The 19,911-nt window shown below is 46.0% G+C and overlaps 1 protein-coding gene across 1 annotated transcript; it reads left to right on the top strand.

The window, feature by feature from the left end:
* The first annotated feature begins 8,847 nt into the window (after positions 1 to 8,847).
* Positions 8,848 to 19,911, top strand: NFU1 (NFU1 iron-sulfur cluster scaffold). The gene is made up of 8 exons (XM_081868549.1): positions 8,848 to 8,977; positions 11,287 to 11,393; positions 12,073 to 12,208; positions 14,018 to 14,084; positions 15,124 to 15,238; positions 16,927 to 16,990; positions 18,177 to 18,351; positions 19,377 to 19,911. Exons 1-8 carry the CDS (start codon positions 8,937 to 8,939, stop codon positions 19,419 to 19,421), a joined length of 750 nt encoding a protein of 249 aa, XP_081724675.1. The 5' UTR covers positions 8,848 to 8,936; the 3' UTR covers positions 19,422 to 19,911.

Raw genomic sequence — 19,911 nt, forward strand, 5'->3', positions numbered from 1 at the left:
CACCTTTAGGAAGCCATGCTCTGTTTCTCTGTGAAGTGTTCGCTAACCCATACATTGGAAGTTTAACTTATTTTTGTGTGTGTGTGTTGGAGAAGAGAACTTAGGTGCTAGAATGAGGAAATTAAGAAATGCAAAAGATTTCATCCTTGCAGTGTTATAGATTCCAGTGTAAAATTCCAAGATAGAGTGTAGCCTGTACTCTGTTGATGGCATCCGGCAGCTCAGCTTTTAACTCTCCTTGATTCAGGGGGATGCATATTCAGTAGGAATAAACAGAAGCTGGAGCTAATTAGATTGCTGTTGAAGTCAGTGGCATTTGACCAATGACAAATAGTATTTCCAGTTCTAATTCTGCTCCTCCTGAAGGAAGTCAAGGCACTTGTTACAGTCAGTCCCGAAACTGCCGCCAATATTAGTCGGGTGCTTTTAAACTGTTACGAAAACCCTACGTCACTCCACAAATAGTTTTTGAAGGAATGCATTTTGCTTAGTTGTTTCCCTATCCTTGTTGAACAAGACGGTACTTCAGCAGAGTTGTAAGCCACGGCCAAAGACCAAAGCACAGTTAGGCTCTAGCCCTCATAAGAAGCTCCATGGATGGGGTAGTTCCTCTCTTCTCCTCACCTATGTGAGAATGCACCTCATTCTCTGGAAAGTAAGGGGCACTTAGCCATTTTAAAACTAGCTTCCCCCTCATATGTGCTCACATTCCTAAGTGAGTCAACTTGAAATGTCGGGGTCACGTTCCTGCTGACGAGGTTTCCTTCCCACCCTCATTTTCTCCACCCCCAGTGCTTTGGATTACAACCCCCCCCCCATGAACCCCGGCATCATATGGTCATGCTAGCTGGGACTGATGGGAGTTGTGGTGCAAAACATCTGGAGGGCACCAGGTTGGAGAAAGCAGAGCTGCGAGACTGTGACTTGCACGAAGGGGCTGGGTGGTGATTCCTGGCCCCACCTGTTCTTGTGCCCGTCTTCCTGGCTCACCAAGTGTTGCACATCACACAAAGAGAGACCTTCAGCTGAAAGTTTGCCCTACAGCCCTGGCATAGCAAAAGCCTGGGTGGTTTCCCCTCTCTGTTTTATAAGGTTGCTTAGTAGATTTAGACAATCTTAATAAACTATTCAGTAGAGTAATCTGAGTGAAGCTCAATGACACTGTCATGAAGCTGGTGTTCTTCTGCAACACTGCAGAACTACACAGCAGCAATTGCGTCTGGGCAATCATCTGCTTAGATGTGATGCCATATCGCTTGATTCCAGCAGGGCTTACCTAGGAGTTGCACCTCCCAGTCAAATCAGTGCAGCTAGGAATGTGTTTCATGGGTCTTGGTCAGCGGATGTGGAGCCACTGAGCTCCACTTTTCCCTTATGCAAATCATCCGAGCACCTTTCAGGTGGTTCAGATAATCACCTTGTTAAAACCTCCCTAGTGTTGCCCTTCCAGTTCTGCACAGTGTTACTCCCTGTGTAGATCTTGCTTCTCTGGTTAAGCTTTGAGTTGGGATCTGCTTCCTGGCACTGTGGCAGCTTCGTCTGTGGGGTGGCTGGTGGGTGGGCCCTATTGAAGAGCAGAAAGTTTGATTTTCCTGTTCCATTCTGGGGTTGGACAGGATCCCCTTGGGATTTTATGTCTCAGGTGCCAGAAGGATTTCAGCCCAGTACAGTTTATCGGCTTTCAATCTGAAAGAGAGAGAGAGAGAGAGAGAGAGAGAGAGAGAGAGATATCGATCTGGTTGTCTTTCTTCTCTCCTTTGTGGAACTGCTCCCACTTTAAACCGGGTTCATGTTGGCTGCCTGAGGCAGAAAAGGGAGAGGATAGCTCCCAAGAAGACTGGTATTCCTCCTGAGGTTCCCTTCTCCCTTTCCCACCTGTGCTCCACCCCCATCACAGTTGGGTTTGTGGGTCGCTGCCTCATGTTTGGGATCAGCGTTAAAGCCACAGGACTCTGAGATCAACCACTCTGAAGGAACACAGAGACTTCCATGGATTCAGCTCCCACCAAAGAACTCCCATGCTGGAAAGGTTTCCCCGCCTTCCTCCTTTCTTATGTTTGGTGGTTTTTAGATGTCTCTTGGGTGTAGTGACATTTCCTTCCATAAGTGTTTTTGACACAAGGGTATCTTGTGTGTCTCTGCTGTTGGAGCCATCCCTGCATCTGGACTTGGCCTGTCATGACGCTACAACGACTGCAGCTGATTAGAATGGCGGCTGTTTAGTTCTTTCCTATCTCTGTGTGTACACTGGGAACATTTTTACCTTTGTAACACTAGACAGCTGTGATATCAGAGAGCCAGTCTCCCAGTAGCTATTTCTTTCTTTCATTTTTTAAAAAAGGGATTATTTCTTGTAAAGGAAGACCCAGTGGTAATTGGATCGAAACACCTGGCCCCAGAGGTGAAATTGCCAACGAGAAGAGGGAAGTCCGTATGCAGATAATAAAAGAGAATTGTGACTCATTCTAAAAGGCAGCTCTAATTGTCTTTACTGTCCTGGCAGCTTGAGGAGGTCCTTTGAGAGGGTCGCACCCTTCTGCTGCTGCTAATCTGGAATTGTCTTTGTGTGCAGTTATGAGTCATGAGACCAAGGCTTTGACTCCAAGCTCCTCTTGATACAGTCAGAACTCAACAGTGTTGGATATACCTCTCTGATATGATAAACTGTTTGGAGGCTGGAGTATATATATATATATTTTCCCACTCTGGTTGCATTAAGTCTTTTATGAAGAAATGTTAGCGCTGGGAACTTGTATGCTTTATTAAAAACTATCTGATTCAAACATCCTCATCTCGCTGTGTGCTTCTTTTTGCTCATAAGAGTCTTTCCGAAAGCTTAAACGCAAAGGATGTGTCCGTTGTAAACTTGTTGATTTTCTGCAAATGCCAAGGGGGACAAAACCAAGAGCCAATTTGAAAACTATTTCCTCACAAATGTTTTCAGCCGGGCTGAAATTTCATCTCTCCCCAACTAAGTTTCAGCGCACCTTAAAAAATATTTGCCAGCAAGTTTACATTCCCCTTACTTTCAATCACTGTCTGTTGCCTTCACTTGCTCTTAGTGATGGTGCCATGTGATCAAATCTCATTGGGTGTAAGAACACCAGATGAACCTGCTGGATCAGGCCAGTGGCCCATCTAGTCCAGCACAAGCACAAGAGCCCTCTCCCCTCCTGTGGTTTCCAGCAGTTGTATTGAGAAGCATAGCTATCCAGACATTTTGGCACCTGAAGCAGACTCCAAAACAGTGACTTCCTCCCCACAAGGGAAGATCTACACCAGGAACAGAGCTGGGGTGGGGTAGGAGGAAGATTGGGATCTGCTGCATGGTGGATCCTGCCACCTGAGGCAGTCACCTCACCTTTCCTCCTGGGTGAGCTGGCCTTGGCTACCTCCAACTGGGGAGGCAGAGCATAGCCATTATGTCTAGTAGCCACCAAAAGCCTCTCCTCCCATGAATTTGTCTAATCCTTTTAAAGCAGGGGTCAGCAAACTTTTTCAGCAGGGGGCCAGTCCACTATCCCTCAGACCTTGTGGGGGCCGGACTATATTTTGGGGGGGAAATATGAACGAATGCCTATGCCCCACAAATATGGGATATACAGAGATGCATTTTAAATAAAAGGACACATTCTACTCATGTAAAAACAAGCTGATTCCTGGACCGTCCGTGGGCAGGATTTAGAAGATGATTGGGCCGGATCTGGCCCCCTGGCCCTTAGTTTGCCTACCCATGCCCTAAGCCAGGGGTCAGCAAACTTTTTCAGCAGGGGGCCTGTCCACTGTCCCTCAGACCTTGTGGGGGGCCGGACTATATTTTTTTTTTTGGGGGGGGAATGAATGAATTCCTATGCCCCACAAACAACCCAGAGATACATTTTAAATAAAAGCGCACATTCTACTAATGTAAAAACACGCTGATTCCTGGACCGTCCACGGGCCGGATTGAGAAGGCGATTGGGCCGGATCTGGCCCCCGGGCCTTAGGTTGCCTACCCATGTTTTGAAACCACCCAGGTTTGAGGCCATCACTGCCTCCTATGGGAGTGAGTGCCATAGTTTTAACTATGAGTTGTGTGAAGAAGAACTTTTTTTATCGATCCTGAATCTTCCAACGTTCATCTTCATTGGATGTGCACAGGTTGTAGTGTATGCAACTTCATCGAACCATCTTGTGCCTCACGCGATTTAGGAGAGTCTCACAGGTGGCTTGCCCAGGAAGGAAGCTGCAGCAGTAGTGAACTCCTCAGCCAGCAACTGTGGGGCGGCGGGGATTATACCCTCCAACATTTCTCCGATGAAAATACCACCCAGTAGTTAGGGGTGTGGTTTCTACTGCACAGGCCTTCAGCTCCATTAAGAATGTCACAGCTCAGCTGTTATTTCACCCAATGCTGTTGCAGAGGAAATTGCATGTGCTTTGATCTATAGCAGGGTGATTGGCAGCCTTTGATGCCATGCCTACCCTCTGCAGCCCTTAAGCTGCCTTCCCAAAGTTGGCTAAGCAAGGTGCTGGGCTTTGGGAAGGAGGCATGAGGCTCTGAGAGGGTCATAGAGTCCTCCCTTCTTCCTAAAGTCTAGTTAGCACTTTCCCATCTTTGAGAATGAGGTAGGAGGACTCTAGGACCCTGCCAGATGCTCACATCTCCCTTCCAAAGCCCAGAGCATCACTTAGCCAGCTTTGGGAAGGGAGCATGAGGGCGGATTGGGGTGTGTGTCAAATAACGGCCGCTCCACCCTTCTCCCCACACATAACAAGGCAGTGTGCGGCCCATGGGTTCCATTTCAAAGTACTCTTGCCACCCACTTGGTCTGAAAAGTTGGGCCAGCCTGATATCTATAGCAGGCATAGGCAAGCTCGGCCCTCCAGATGTTTTGGGACTACAACTCCCATCATCCCTAGCTGACAGGACCAGTGGTCAGGGATGATGGGAATTGTAGTCTAAAAACATCTAGAGGGCCGAGTTTGCCTATGCCTGATCTATAGCCTGCACGTTAAAAGGTATAAAACTTTGAGTATGAAAGTCCTCAGACTGTCTTAATGTTTGTGCAGGAAAAACCCGGCCTTGAGCTAGGCTGATAGGAGGCAGCACCCTGTTCTTCTCACTGAACCAGGTATCCAGCTCTGATAATGCAGGCCTGCTTCCCTCTGAGAATGTGACAGTTTCTACATAACGTGTAAAGCTAATGCAAGGAAAAGCAGTGGCGTAGCGTGGGGGTGCAGGGGGGGCCAGCCGCACCGGGCGCAACATTGGGGGGGGCGCGCTCGCACTCGCAGCTCTCTGCCCCTACCTGGCTCACTCACTCACTCTCACTGCAGTGCTGGCTGTGCGAATCCGATCCGAGCTACCGGGTCGCCGCCCACTGTGGAGGGGGAGGGTGCCAGGCATGCATTGTGGTGCGGAGCGGAGAGAGAGCGAGGGAAGGACTATCTGGGGGAGGGACAGTGCAGCGGCCGCCCAGGGCAGCGCTGAGCGCGGGAGAGAACCACACCGACCAGCCCAGGCAGCAGCAAGAAGAAGCTGGCGGCGGCGGCAGGTTAGGGGCGCAAATTACTTGCCTTGCCCCGGGTGCTGACAACCCACGCTACGCCGCTGAGGAAAAGCCTTTATATAAGTATGTGAAATGTATAGGCTCCACTTTTGTGGGTGGTTCAGCGGCGGCGGCTGCTCTGGCCAAGTAAAGGCACCTGAGGCGCCACCAGAGTTACACACAAACATTGCAAGTTTGACAAACAGGACAACAACAAATACATGAAGCAAACCCTTCCGGCACCTCTACCCTTCTGCTGATGCTGCCCACAGTCCAGGAAAGCGGAGCTGTGGACTTGAATCCCACAGCAGAAGCTTGTGCTGCTACTTCTTCAAGTCCTCTTGTCACCCTCGAGCCCCTCAATGTGCATCAAGCCTGCCTACGAGTGATGTGTCCCACAGACTACATCAGAGACATTATGTTTCCTTGTGGGGCTATGAGGGCAGTCACAGCGGCTTTCTAGTTACAGAGAGACTGGGCTCAGGCATAAGGTCTCACCTCCTGGCATAGGCGCCGACTCCATGGGGCCTGAGGGGGCCCGAGCCCCCTCAAAAATTCGTTTGGGGGGGCTCTGCCCCCCAATAATTTAAGAAAATTATTAGTTATATTATGCTTTGTAAAATCACAAAATTATGTTGGTATTTTTTATTTTCCTTGTTTGACGATAGTTACCTTTTAAAATACATTCAGTAATGAGTTCAAACAAAGCCACTCCCGATCTAGAGAGGGGGTGGGGTTGCGGGCTCTCGACCCATCAACAATCTCGCGGCGAGAATCGGGGATTCCCCCTAGCTCATTAATATTCACCGCCCACGGCGGCAGCCAATCGGCTGCCGCGAAGGGCGGCCCTCACAGGTTCACTTAAGGTCGGGGCAGCCCGGGGCTCGCCCCTTTTGTTCCCCCAGCAGCAGCGGTTTGGAGGTCTTGGGCCCCCCCAATATTTTTTATAAGTCGGTATGGGCCCCCGCCCCCCCCCCCAATATTTTTTATGTCGGCGCCCCTGCCTCCTGGGCTTAGGCCATAACCAGAGCCATCTTTCCCGTACGGCTTAGTGGTTCATTGAGCCAGGGTGCCGACCTCTCAGGGGCGCCCCAGCGAGTGGGGGAGCTGCACAGCTTTGCCGGTGGCCTCCCCTTTCCCTGCGCACCCGCCAGCTGCTCCCCATCAACCATATGGCTGTTGGGCGTGCAGCTTGCCTCCCAAGCCTCCGCAGGAGGAGAGCAATCCCTGCAGAAGCTTAGGGTGGAAGCTGCGCCCCGCTAACTATATATGGCTGGCAGTGCGCAGCTTCCCCCCTCACTATCTGTGGTAATTTGGGGGGCTCTGAGTGGATATTTGCACCCCGGCACCACATCTGCTAAACACAGCCCTGGCCATAACCCTCTGCACATTTATCTAGGATTAAGCTACATTGGTGTGCAGGCTTCTGAGTAAGTAAACCAAGAGAAACACAGAACTGTAGAGGGGCAGGGGCCCTGGGAAGCCCAGCCCCCTGCCATGAAGGAATCACAGCTCAAGAATCCCTGGCAGGCAGCCATCCAGCCTCTCTTTAAAAACCTCCCAAGGAAGGAGAGTCCACCGCCTTCCGAGGGAGTCCATTCCACTGCCAAACAGCTTTTACCGTCAAAAAGTTATTCCCAATGTTTAATCGGAATCTTGTCATTTGAATCCATTGATCCTTTCCCTGGGACAGCCTTTTCGATATCACCTCTTGGTCTCCCCCAGGCTACACATCACCCCATTCCCTCAATCATTGCCAGATTTACGTATAAGCTAAACAAGCTATAGCTTAGGGCCCCAATCTCCTGCGGGCCCCCAAAAAATTTAAAGGAAAAAAACAACGATGTACATTTCCAAAATATAAGATAAAAAACAAAATAAAACCTACATACAGCAACAGTGTTTTGTATTGTGTAGGCTCCTATTTGTTATGTGCAAATGGCTTTAAGGGTAAAGGGACCCCTGACCATTAGGTCCAGTCGTGGCCGACTCTGGGGTTGCAGTGCTCATCTCGCTTTACTGGCCAAGGGAGCCAGTGTGCAGCTTCCGGGTCATGTGGCCAGCATGACTAAGCCTCTTCTGGAGAATCAGAGCAGTGCACGGAAACATCGTTTAGCTTCCCGCTGGAGCGGTACCTATTTATCTACTTACACTTTAACGTGCTTTCAAACTGCTAGGTTGGCAGGAGCAGGGACCGAGCAACGGGAGCTCACCCTGTTGTGGGGATTCGAACCTCCGACCTTCTGATCAGCAAGTCCTGGGCTTTGTGGTTTAACCCACAGCACCACTCGCGTCCCTTATGGCCGGGTCTCAAATGGCTTTAGATACCTATTAGGTCCATAAATTACCATGTAGCATATAGTTACAGATAGGTAGCCGTGACACCCGGACAACACCATTACTGGCCCCAACAACATCACACATACCATCTCGGGACTATTTAATTGCTCATCGTCTAACATTGTGTATGCCATCAAATGCCAACAGTGTCCTTCAGCTCTCTATATTGGACAAACAGGCCAGACCTTACGCCAAAGAATAAACGGACATAAATCGGACATCAGGAATCACAAGACAGAGAAACCAGTAGGAGAACACTTCAATCTCCCAGGACATTCTATACAAGATCTCAAAGTAGCTGTTTTACTACAAAGGAATTTCAGAAATAGACTGGAAAGAGAAGCTGCTGAATTACAACTTATCACCAAACTTAAAACCATGGAGAAACCTGGCCTGAACAAAGACCTTGGATTCTTATCTCATTATACATGACAAAGCCATTTTTCACCTTCTCACCGCTTGCTTTTTCCTGTAAGACCTATTGCAGTCGTTAAGAGTCGTCAACAGGCTCATCGCAGCTATCTGCCAATCACCCATTCCCACCACCCTTCTGAGTAATACCCCTCCCCACCTTCTCACTATATAGAAGGGTCTGGAAACTTCTGTTTCAGTGTATCTGAAGAAGTGTGCATGCACACGAAAGCTCATACCAAGAACTGACTTAGTTGGTCTTTAAGGTGCTACATGTAGCATATCTTCAACACAAAAAACCAGCGACAATTTGTTGTTGACAAAAGACAGCTGGACATATCAAGGGCCCCATTACCTTCAGTAGCTGAGGGCCTCATCAAACCTAAACCCGGCCCTGCCCTACAATCATAACAAAATTATAATAAAGCAGCAACAACAGTACTTGAATGAATTTGTTAATATAATAAATCACTGCTCCGCCGAGAGTGAAGAGGAGGAGTGGGCGGGGCCTCGGGACATTCGCTCCAGTCTGCAGTTCCGCACTCCGGCCAGCAGGGGCCGCCCGACTCCAGCGGGCGAATCAGGCGCCTGCGCAGGCAGCCCCTCGCGAGGGGTCCTTCGGCTGCTTCCCCTCCGAGAGGGAGAGGGGGCAAGATGGCGGCCGCGAGGCGCTTGGCGGCGGGGCTGGGCAGCCGGTAGGTGACTGCGTCCGTGCCGCCCCCCCCCCCCGTCATGGGTTCTTTTCCCCGGCCTGGGGAGGGAACGACACCCCCCCCCGCGCACAGTTCTCAGAATATATGTATTTTAAAAGGGGGGAGGTGTTTGGCCTTTAAACGGGACAGCCTGCCCTGCCTCGCGGGGTTGTTGTGAGAGGCGAAGGGCGGTGGGATTCTGGGTGGCCTGGTCCCCTCGGTGCCTCTGCGGGGTTGCCTGGACTCAGGGCCAGATTTACGTATAAGATAAACAAGCTGTAGCTTAGGGCCCCACTCTCTTGGGGGACCCCCCCAAAAAAAATTAAAGAAAGCCAAATCTGGGTGTACATTTCCAAAATATACGTTCAACAGTTACTTCGATAAAGTACATATTTTGTTATGTGCAAATGGCTTTAGATACCTATTAGGTCCATAAATTACCATATAGCATATTTTCATCACAAAAAACAGCGACAGTTCGTTGTTGGCAAAGGACAGCTGGACATAAAAAGGGCCCCATTACCTTCAGTAGCTTAGGACAGGGGTAGGCAACCCCGGGCCACGGTCTGAGAATCAGCGTGTTTTTACATGAGTAGAATGTGTGTTTTTATTTAAAATGCACCTCCGGGTTATTTATGGGGCTTGCCTGGTGTTTTTACATGAGTAGAATGTGTGCTTTTAGTTAAAATGCATCTCTGGGTTATTTGTGGGGCATAGGAATTTGTTCATTCTCCCCCCCCCCCCAAATATAGTCCGGCCCCCCACATGGTCGGAGGGATAGTGGACCGGTCCCCTGCTGAAAAAGGTTGCTGACCCCTGGCTTAGGACTTCATCAAACCTAAATCTGACCCTGGCCATCCCCAGCCACAGCGGGCAGGGCCAAGAAGCCTTGGGGTTGGGTGACCTTGGGCGGCTTTCAACAGCCGCACCGACCTTGCAGGGTTGTTGTGAGCATTAATGCTGGGGGTGGGGTGGAGAGAAGACAGCAACTATCCTGAGGCCACGCAATTAGCTTCTTAGCTGAGTGGTTGGGGTTCAAACCCTGGTCTCTCCCTGGTCTGACACTCTTAACCCCTAGACCACCCCTGGCTGCCAGGGCTGCTGTGAGAGTGGCATATTATCTCCCCTCTGAGGAAGAAGGAATAGTAGAGCCTCGTGGCTCTTAACGCCTAACAATGTGTTTTTTATGGTTTCATGGCTTATTATGGCATGTTTTGGACTACAACTCCCATCAGCCCCAGCACCATACAGCCATGCCGACTGGGAGTGGGGAGTCTGAAAGGAAGCAAATTGGGCAGAGTATCATAAGCAAGAAAGCATGGACTACTACTGGTTGATGGCTGTAGTAAACTGATTGATTGATTGATTGATTGATCAATTAATAAGCAACAAAGGCAGTTCCCTGTCCTGAGGAGCGAAAGTGTCCCCAACAGATATCTTAAATATTTGGTTCCATTTGTTGACGAAAGAATAAGTAAGGTTTTCAGTCCTTGGCACTTCACATTTAAAAAAACCAAACCTGGTTTTTTCATGAAAGCAAACTGGTTTAACAAAAAACACCCTCTTTTAATTTTGGACCATCACAGCTGTCCTGATACTTTGGCTTCCCGAAACTGTCATGCAAATGACAATACTGCCTGTTTTCCTAACCTGCACTTTTTAAGCTCTGGAGGCATCCTGCATGCTTCCTGTTTTGTATAGTTAAAGAAAAGATGGAGACATCTTTATGAAGCCCTGGATTGAAAGCAGGAACTGTAATCTAGAGGAATAGTTACCTTTCCTGCATGGTGCTGACCTCATACACTTAGAAACTCTTTCCAGTAGTACCTTAGAGACCAACTAAGTTTGCTATTGGTATGAGCTTTCGTGTGCATGCACACTCATGCCAATAACAAACTTAGTTGGTCTCTAAGGTGCTACTGGAAGGATTTTTTTAAAATTTTGTTTTGACTACGGCAGACCAACACGGCAAACTCTGTTTCTGTATAACATCTTGCTATCTTCTGCCCTCGTCAAACCACAAAGGAGAAGAACTTCAGAGCTAGGGGACTCTGGTGGATTGGTTGTTGGAGTTGTGTTTCCTGTCTTCACACAGCCATTGACTGTTTTCAATGTTCTTGTTCAGGTTTGGTCATCCAGAGTAGCTGAGATCATGAAAGGCACAAGGGAATATTTTTGCTTAACTTGAGCCATAAAATAGGGAAGTATCTAACTTTGTAGGATGGACTAGTTAAGCCTTTATTGAGCCTCAGGACTATAAGGAGTCTGAAATTGTGACATTTTTGGTAAGGTTGTTTTTTGTCTTCTTTAAGATTCTGCCACTTGGGATTCAAAGGGGTGAACATCACTGCTAAACAACCCCTACACATTGCCTCCCAAAAGAACCTGCTCCTTCCTCCCACAGTACTACAGATGAAAGGTGAGTGCTAGGCTTACCCCACAATTTTGTGGGGTAATGCTGTGATAAAAACTCCCAATTCTCTGAAATTGCTATATCACGACAAAAAGTATATTGAGTAAGCATACTGTTCAGTCCAACATCTCTTCTTGAGAGAGAGAGAGTGTGTGTGTGTGTATGAGTATTACTATAAAGTCGTCAGAAATATTTCCATGTATAAAGTGTGTATTTGCTTCCAACTTTGGATCTGGGCTTCTCAAGTTTTGTTGAGTTTCTGTAAGCCAAGAAAATAAAAATTGAGCCTCTCTTAAGTGAAAGAGGGAGAGAGAGTTGTGAATGCCCAGTGGGCAGAAGATGGACTGAGAAAGGCAAGGCCCCCACACCTCATTGAGCAAGGCCATTCTCGGCTCTCTTTTTCTTCACAACACTCATTTTCGTTACTTGTTTGAACTCCTGCAGCAGAAGGGAGAGGTGGGGAGAGACAAGATTGCCTGATCGAGAAACTTAATTGTCTTTGTGTTTGTGCTATGCTTGTGGGCACCAAGAAGCTTCTGGCTGGCTCCTCTGGGGGCCAGGATACTGGACTAGATGGGCCTTGTGTCAAATCCAGCCCATCTCTTCTTGTTTATGTTTTATGAAGGTTGGGTGCAAATCAGGTTACTACAAACCTCACAGTTTTTTATTTTTTATTTTATTCCAGCTAGGTCTATGTTTGTTCAGACACAGGATACTCCAAATCCAAACAGCTTGAAATTTATCCCAGGAAAGCCAGTGCTGGAATCTAGAACTATGGAATTCACTTCTCCAGCTTCCACGTATTGCTCACCCTTAGCAAGGTTTGTTGTTGCCTTGTTGTCGGTTGTATGACAATAACTTAGTTATGGGTCCAGATCAAAGTACTTTTAAGTGGTACTTAAAAAGGTAAAGGGACGCCTGACCATTAGGTCCATTCGTGACCGACTCTAGGGTTGCGGTGCTCATCTCGTTTTATTGGCCAAGGTAGCCGGCGTACAGCTTCCGGATCATGTGGCCAGCATGACTAAGCTGCTTCTGGCAAACCAGACCAGCGCATGAAAACGCCGTTTACCTTCCTGCTGGAGCGGTACCTATTTATCTACTTGCACTTTGACGTGCTTTCGAACTGCTAGGTTGGCAGGAGCAGGGACCGAGCAACAGGAGCTCATCCCGTTGTGGGGATTCAAACCGCCGACCTTCTGATCAGCAACTCCTAGGCTCTGTGGTTTAACCCACAGCGCCACCCGCGTCCCAAGTGGTCCTTACTTAGGAGCAAACTACATATTGCACCGTAGCTGCTGTAACGAAGCCCTGGGAGCATATTATCTCGTGCAAACCTTTGGATGCTTTGCATCAGAGAAGGGAGTGTTTAACCATCTCCCTGTCTTCCTCTAAAATGCCCCCTCACCCAACTGTGGTTGCCCCTATCCCTGTTCTGGACTTATTTGTGCCTTGCAAGCACTAATCAGGACCCTGTGAGATTAAAAGCAGACTGGGGACAGAGTTTGCAGCAGAGGGGTTATACGTAGTTTACCCCTTTAAAAAATCTGTTCTGTTGTTGTAATGGGTATTAATCAATTCCAACAGCTTATGAAATGTTTTTGGACCCTAACCCCTCCCCAAATAAAGATGGCCCACAAGACAGAAGAAGAACAAAGTGGGGGGAATGATTAGCGCAAATCAAACCTAGTCAAATCAAGTCAAGAAATGTCTAGTCAGTCCAGGGTGCAGTTCCGCAGGTGTCCATGTGAGGCAGGCAGGCAGGCAGGCAGAACCTATGTATGTTCCTTTACAGTAGCATAATCAATAAATCTTGCTCAAGTAGCATAACATTTATATGGTGTGGTTCCTTTGAGATGAGCATAGATTTCACTTGTTAAATGTTCCTTTAAAATCAAACTCCACATCATTGTATAGAGTTAAATATTTGCATGTTAATTCTCTGGAGTCATCATCTGAAATTGAAGGAAGGGCAAGTCTGGGATCGGGAGTCAGTAATTGGTTGGTTATTGATTCAGTCTCTCTAAATATTTTACATGAGTAGTTTCCCCTTATTATATATATACAATGAACTCATTCTCATGCATGTTTACATGCAAGTATTCCAGATTCAATGGGACGCAGGTGGCGCTGTGGTCTAAACCACAGAGCCTAGAGTTTCCCAATCAGAAGGTCGGCGGTTCGAATCCCCTTGATGGGGTGAGCTCCCGTTGTTCGGTCCCAGTTCCTGCCCACCTAGCAGTTCAAAAGCAAGTCAAAGTGCAAGTAGATAAATAGGTACTATTCTGGCGGGAAGGTAAACAATGTTTCCGTGCGCTGCTCTGGTTTGCCAGAAGTTGCTTAGTCATGCTGGCCACATGACCCGGAAGCTGCGGACAAATGCCGGCCTATAGAGCATGATGAGCGCACAACCCCAGAGTCGTCTGCGACTGGACCTAATGGTCAGGGGTACCTTTACCTTTACCTTTATTCTGGATTCAGGAAAGTGTTCTAGGATTGGAGCCTTAGGGGCCAGGCAGTCATCAGCCTACAAATGTTCATGGGTATACTGATACAAAGAAACCTGGAAGCTCACAGTGAGCAGGAGTTTTGAATGAAGATCTTTATTTTTCTTGTTTTTGTTTTGGTAGGCAGCTCTTCAGGATTGAAGGAGTTAAAAGCATTTTCTTTGGAACAGACTTCATCACAGTCACAAAGGTAACCGGTAACCCTAAAAAAATATTGTAGTGTGTGTCTGCACAGGGAATGACAATAGAATCAAAGAATTGTAGAGCTGGAAGGGACCCTGTGGTTAATCTTGTCCAACCCCATACAATGGAATCTCAGCTAAAGCATTGGTGGCAATCCAGCCTCTGCTTTGAAACCTCTAGGGAAGGAGAGTCCACCACCTTCCGAGGGAGACTGTTCCACTGTCAAACAGCTTTTGCCGTCAGAAAGTTCTTCCTGATGTTTAGTAAGAAGCTCCTTTCTTGTAACTTGAATCCATTGGCTCTGGTCTTACCCTCTAGAGCAGGAGAAAACCAGCTTGCTCCATCCTCCATGTGGCAGCCCGTCAGATATTTGAAGATGGCTATCATATCTCCTCTTGGTCTCTTTTCCAGGCTAAACTTACCCAGCTCCTTCAACAGTTCCCCATAAGGCTTGGCTTCCAGACCCTCTGCCGTCTTGGTCAGCCTCATCTGCACACATTCGATATAAATATTCTAAACCAGTGATTCCCAGTTGTTTTTCTGCAGATCCCAGGGGGTCTGCGTAACCCACCCAGGGGGTCTATATCACATCCCTGTTAACCATATGGGGCATCCTGTTTGGCCTGGAAGAGATGCATCCTGGTTTTGCACTAGGACATGTTGGAGGGTATGGTGGCACCATTCACATAACAAAAACTAGCACAGAGATATCAACATTTTCAAAAGTAGGGGGTCCATGGCTTGGCTTTTGAAAAACATGGGGTTCACAGTTCTTAGCTAAATGGGAACCACTGTTCTAAACAATCTAGAAGAGGAGTGCGCTTCTGTTATCACTTACTGTGCAGACCATGCTCTCCTTAAAACTTTCCAAAAATAGAAGATACAAAAGACATGCCAGTTTTTAAGTTGCTGTAGTGCCAGAAACTGTGCGCTATTCATAGATTCAAAGGACCTACATTTTCCCACAAGGCTTTAAAAAAGTGTTTTTGGTCTGATTCAGCAAAGCTGTTCATGTACACCTAACCTAATTCTTGAAATCTTTGTAGGAAAATGAAGAAGTGGATTGGAACTTAATTAAACCAGATATTTATGCAACTATTATGGATTTCTATGCTTCTGGCTTACCTGTTATTACTGAAGAGGCACCCCGTACAGACACAGGTAAATGGCTAATATTGAATACATTGATGGTGGAGAGTATTGGATGTTAGTGGCAGGTTACATCCTCTACTTGTGAGCTTGCCTGGCCACTGTTGGAGATGCAGTGTTGGGCTAGGTGGCTCACGGGTTAGATAGAAAAGGCTGGTTCATTATTATTATTATTAAATGTATATCCTGCCCTTTCTCCCAAAGGAGCACATGGTGGCAAACAACAAGGAACAAAACAATGCAGACATGAAAAACAGTTCCTGGACAAATGTAAATGGTGTTGATGAGGGCTGCTTGCAAGGTCTTTGCTGCTGTGATAGGCCAGGGCTTACAGGGAGACACTCTGGGTTTTTTCAACCTCTCTGTTCAGCTTTCTCTAGGCACAGCTTTCCTTCTTATTACAATACAAGATTGGGGAAAATTTCTAGATTATCTGAAAAATGTATGTGATGTGCAAACAACGCTGGTGGGGTTTCAAGAAGCACTGTAAAAGCTTAAGAGGTATTGTCAAAAGAAATATAAAAGGGAGGGAAGATAAATGGCAATGCAATTAAAGGAATGTGTATTGAAGAGTAATTACGGGTGATTACCAGAGAAGCTGAAGGAAGCCTAAAAAGAGTAATTTGTTAAAATTTGTTAAGATTTGAAAATAATTGTATGATTGGAAAATTAATAAAAATTTACTACAAAAAAAAACACAATACAGTATCTGAGGAGCTTTTGATATGGGAGGACTTACAGGACTTTATTATTGGATTGGGGTATAAAATCAAACGGAAGGTCTTAAATTTTAGGATTTACTGTGGAACAATTAATAATAGAGTTTACCAACAAGATTCATACAACATGGAAATCCAGTGGAATTTGTTATCTGGGAATTTTGATATTGTAAACTCCTACAGAAATAATTTATGGTAATTACATTCAGAGCTCCCAAGGAAAGACCTAAATATGGTGGCTTGGTAGTACCTGATATTAGCAAGCAGCCTTGTTCTGCCACAACTCAGTGGTAGAAATATTAAAACTTACTGCGTATTAGAGCAAATAGGGATCCCAATATTAACAGTGTTGAGTGTGGAGATCAGAAAGAAGCCAGTAGATCAGTCATTGCAATATGTGACTTTTTGAAAGCAAATAAGATAGTTGAATTTATGAAAACATGAGACTGTGCTCACAAGATGATGGGGAAGTTTTTAATATTAACATGCCTGGTAAGCAATGGAATGATTCATGTTGTAATAGCACAGTATCTTTTAGAGATATTGCTGCCAGGGAGATTTCTTTTTTACAAGATTTTGTACTTACGGTATTACCTTCCATAAAAAATACAGACAACGCATAAATGAGACCATCTTGTTTGAGATGTGGCCAAGGGTGTGTGGAGTTTGAACATATTTTTGCTTGTAAAGATATAACACAAGTGAGCTATGAAGCAAGCAGGACAACAGCTAGCACACAAGGGCTGGAAGTCTCAGAGTGGCTATTACCAAACACAAGTAAGAGCGCACTGTTGTGCTTCTTTTGTGGCAGGAACAGTGGTGATGCAGGCTCACTTTTCTGCAGTCATTTCATCCCCAAGAAGCTATTCAGCAGAGCTTTTTCGTGCGGTAAATGGATTTATTTTCAAGGAATCTTGTGGAAACATTTATCAAATAAGATAAGCATGATTCATTCCTTTTGTCTTGCATAAACCACACAAGCTCCATCTGAAGAAGACGATGAAGTTGTATTAATGATAAAAGAGCTCCTGGATACTAGAATAAGGTACAGCTACAACTGTGTTTCCTATACACTGTTGGTGTTTCATGAAGGTGGCAGAGTAATGAATGTGCAATTCTGCTGATAGCCGGTTTGATGGATTGGCAGAGATGCTGGTGCTTCTTCCTAGGTTGCCTCTGAAAAGAGTATTTTGTTCACTTAGCGGGATGCTGCTGGCTCAAGTCTTTCAACCAGCGGTGCTCCCAACCCACTTTCTCCCAAGAGCTTTTACAATGCTTTGAAAGAGGCATGTGACTTAAAAATTCACTTCAGAAAGAGATTGCAGTAAACATCTTCAAAATAGGGGAGGTATGAAGAATTTAAAATAGACGTGCCCTTTGGATATTTAACTTTTATCACTCTGATCCCTGAATATATATTTCTGTTAGAATCCCTTGCCCTCTGATGTTAGCCAGGAGGACAGCAGGGAAATTTTTTACAGTTGCACATTTATATATTGGTGCTTATGTCAATATCTGCACTGAAGCACTTCCAGCATTTTAGTGAGTGCCAGTCTGACAGACAGAGCCTTCGTTGTTCCTTTGGAAAATAACAGCCTGTCTGTTGGGAAGTGAAAGGGCAGTATAAGTGGAGAATGAAGACGCTGGTTTCATTGGAATGTAGGTGCAGCTTGTTCTTGAATGAATACCCAGCCCCTGAATCGGATGCATTAATTTGCCAGCTACAATCCATTTCGTCTGTTGTGATGACATTTCAGAAGTGAGATTGACAGGAGCAAGGACTTCCAGCATTTTACATAGCTTCTCATTACCACTACCCAGATTTCAAAGATAAAAGTTGCAAACTGGGCAAATGCATGCAAAATGACTGGATTTGTATAATTTATTCCAGTTTCCGTAATCAGCTCTTATTGTCAGTAAAGTAGGGGTTGCCGTGGCAGAGAGCATGCACATAAAATAAACAGAAGATACTCAGCTTGGGATCAGCTGTTCTAGGAAAAAGTTGCTGATGGTGGATTTGAAGGAGAAGGGAGGTGCTTTGATGAACTGCAAGAGCTGGGCTGTTCTGAGAATAAGCATTAGTGCAACAGAGAAGGTATAGAGGTGGGATACAAAGAGGAGGTGGCCAAAAAAGTGGGGGTGAGAACTGCTTCTAAATGTATAGAAATGTTTGGGGTTTTCAGTGGTTTACTCCACTAATACTTTGAAATCTTATCGACAATGTTCCTCAGGCCAACAGTCCAGGAAGATGGTGGGGATGTCATCTTTAAGGGCTTCGAAGATGGGATTGTGCAGTTAAAACTGCAAGGCTCCTGTACGAGCTGCCCCAGTTCTATCATCACCCTGAAGAATGGGATACAAAACATGCTGCAGTTCTATATTCCGGAAGTAGAAGGTGTGGAACAGGTAGGCACAAATTGAAGGGTGTTAAAAATTGGGGTGGTTTGTTCATAGAATGTCTTTTCCACATCTCAAAGCGTCTCTGTACAAGCAAGTTTTTACGAATGAAAGTTGACACTTCAAATCTGGTAACTGGGTTCAGTGCAAAAAAATTAGGTATAGAGGGTTCATTATAGAAGTAACAACAGACTATGAAACAGGATTTCTCTGGGCACAAGTAAGACCAGCATCAACGTGTTGCAGTTTCCTTTTTCACCCCTACCCCACCTGGAATGTTTCTCTTCAGGGTTCTAGCCAGTCATGCTGTCCACCAGGATGCTTTATTCCATATCCCCACCCTCTGGCTGTCTTTCCCCCTTTTTTCCAACCGGTATGCAATATATCAGTAAAAGCAGCAGAGCTGTGCTTGCCAGCATCACAGAAACAGTGATCCGAGGCATGGGGCCCAGTGAACCACCAACAAATCACAGAACGTATCTGTGGATACAGAGGGGGTGAGTGGGGAACCAGCTGTGGGGAACCTTTGGCCAGCCAGATGCTGGACTACAACTCCCTTCATCCTCGACCATGGGCCAAGCTGATTGGGGCTGATGGCTTACAGCAACATTTGGAGGGCTGCACTGATTGTGTTGTGTTGAGAATGAGATGGCGACGGCATGGCCTTCACTTTGCCTTTTCCAGTCGGTGCAACAAGCGTCATGTGGGAACAGTGATCTTCCGTCAAGACGACGGCTTTTCTCGTGTTATTGACAATCTCATCCACACTCTTAGCAAGTCATAGTTCTTTGGAAGTGCTGCTTCATTTTGAGCTGGAAACGTTGAGTTGGATGTATAAAGGAGGAGGTTTTCTTGAGATAATAAATCTGCTTTTCAAAATAACATTCAATACTTGTGTTTCATCTGTATTGTGCCTGCTGAACTACAAGGATCTCGGGGACCTTTTGATTTCTGACACCCGTATGTGCATGTGTTTTTATTTTTTTGAATTAAAAGCTGCCTATCCCTTAGTACTGCAATCTGTTCTCTTTCAGGTTGTCGATAACGAAGAAGAAGGAGAACAAGCGAAGTCAACCTAAATCAGGGAAAGCTTTGGACTCTTTAAGCTAAAATTATTTTCCAAGCTGATTTGTCTAAATTAGCCACTCGCTATAGAAAAATGTTCAGCTGTTGTCACCACTTTCCCCAGACACAGGACTGTTTCCTTCACTGCTTCATGGTTCTAAGAAAACAAGCGAAAAGTATTCTTGAAAGTGTGGCTGTCCCTTTGCTGCTATTCTTGTAAACAAAAAGAAGAAAATGTATAGATTTTGTTTGGTCAGAATGTGACATTTATAAAATATTTCCCCTCTCTGTTGGATTTAGGTAGCGTCTGTGGTGACCTACAGCCCATACTGTTGGAAGAATTATGTAGTGATAAATACAGATATAAATTATTGCTTTATTATTTTGAGGCCTTCCTGTTATATAAGCCATGTTTTTATTATTCTTTGTAGGTCTGTTGTCTTATCAACATTGCATATATATATCTTTGCTACTAAATGCACAATACTGGGTGAATCCTGATAA

The sequence above is a fragment of the Podarcis erhardii genome, assembly GCF_964252035.2.
Source record: "Podarcis erhardii genome assembly, chromosome: 7".
In the NCBI taxonomy this organism is placed as follows: Eukaryota; Metazoa; Chordata; class Lepidosauria; order Squamata; family Lacertidae; genus Podarcis; species Podarcis erhardii.

What these genes read in the sequence shown, in the direction of transcription:
- NFU1 (XM_081868549.1), top strand. Translation starts at nt 8,937, where the DNA reads ATGGCGGCCGCGAGGCGCTTGGCGGCGGGGCTGGGCAGCCG. An exon ending in GGCACCCCGTACAGACACAG is followed by an intron (nt 15,239 to 16,926) that starts GTAAATGGCTAA and finishes AAACCACACAAG; the next exon opens with CTCCATCTGAAGAAGACGAT. An exon ending in CTCCTGGATACTAGAATAAG is followed by an intron (nt 16,991 to 18,176) that starts GTACAGCTACAA and finishes AATGTTCCTCAG; the next exon opens with GCCAACAGTCCAGGAAGATG.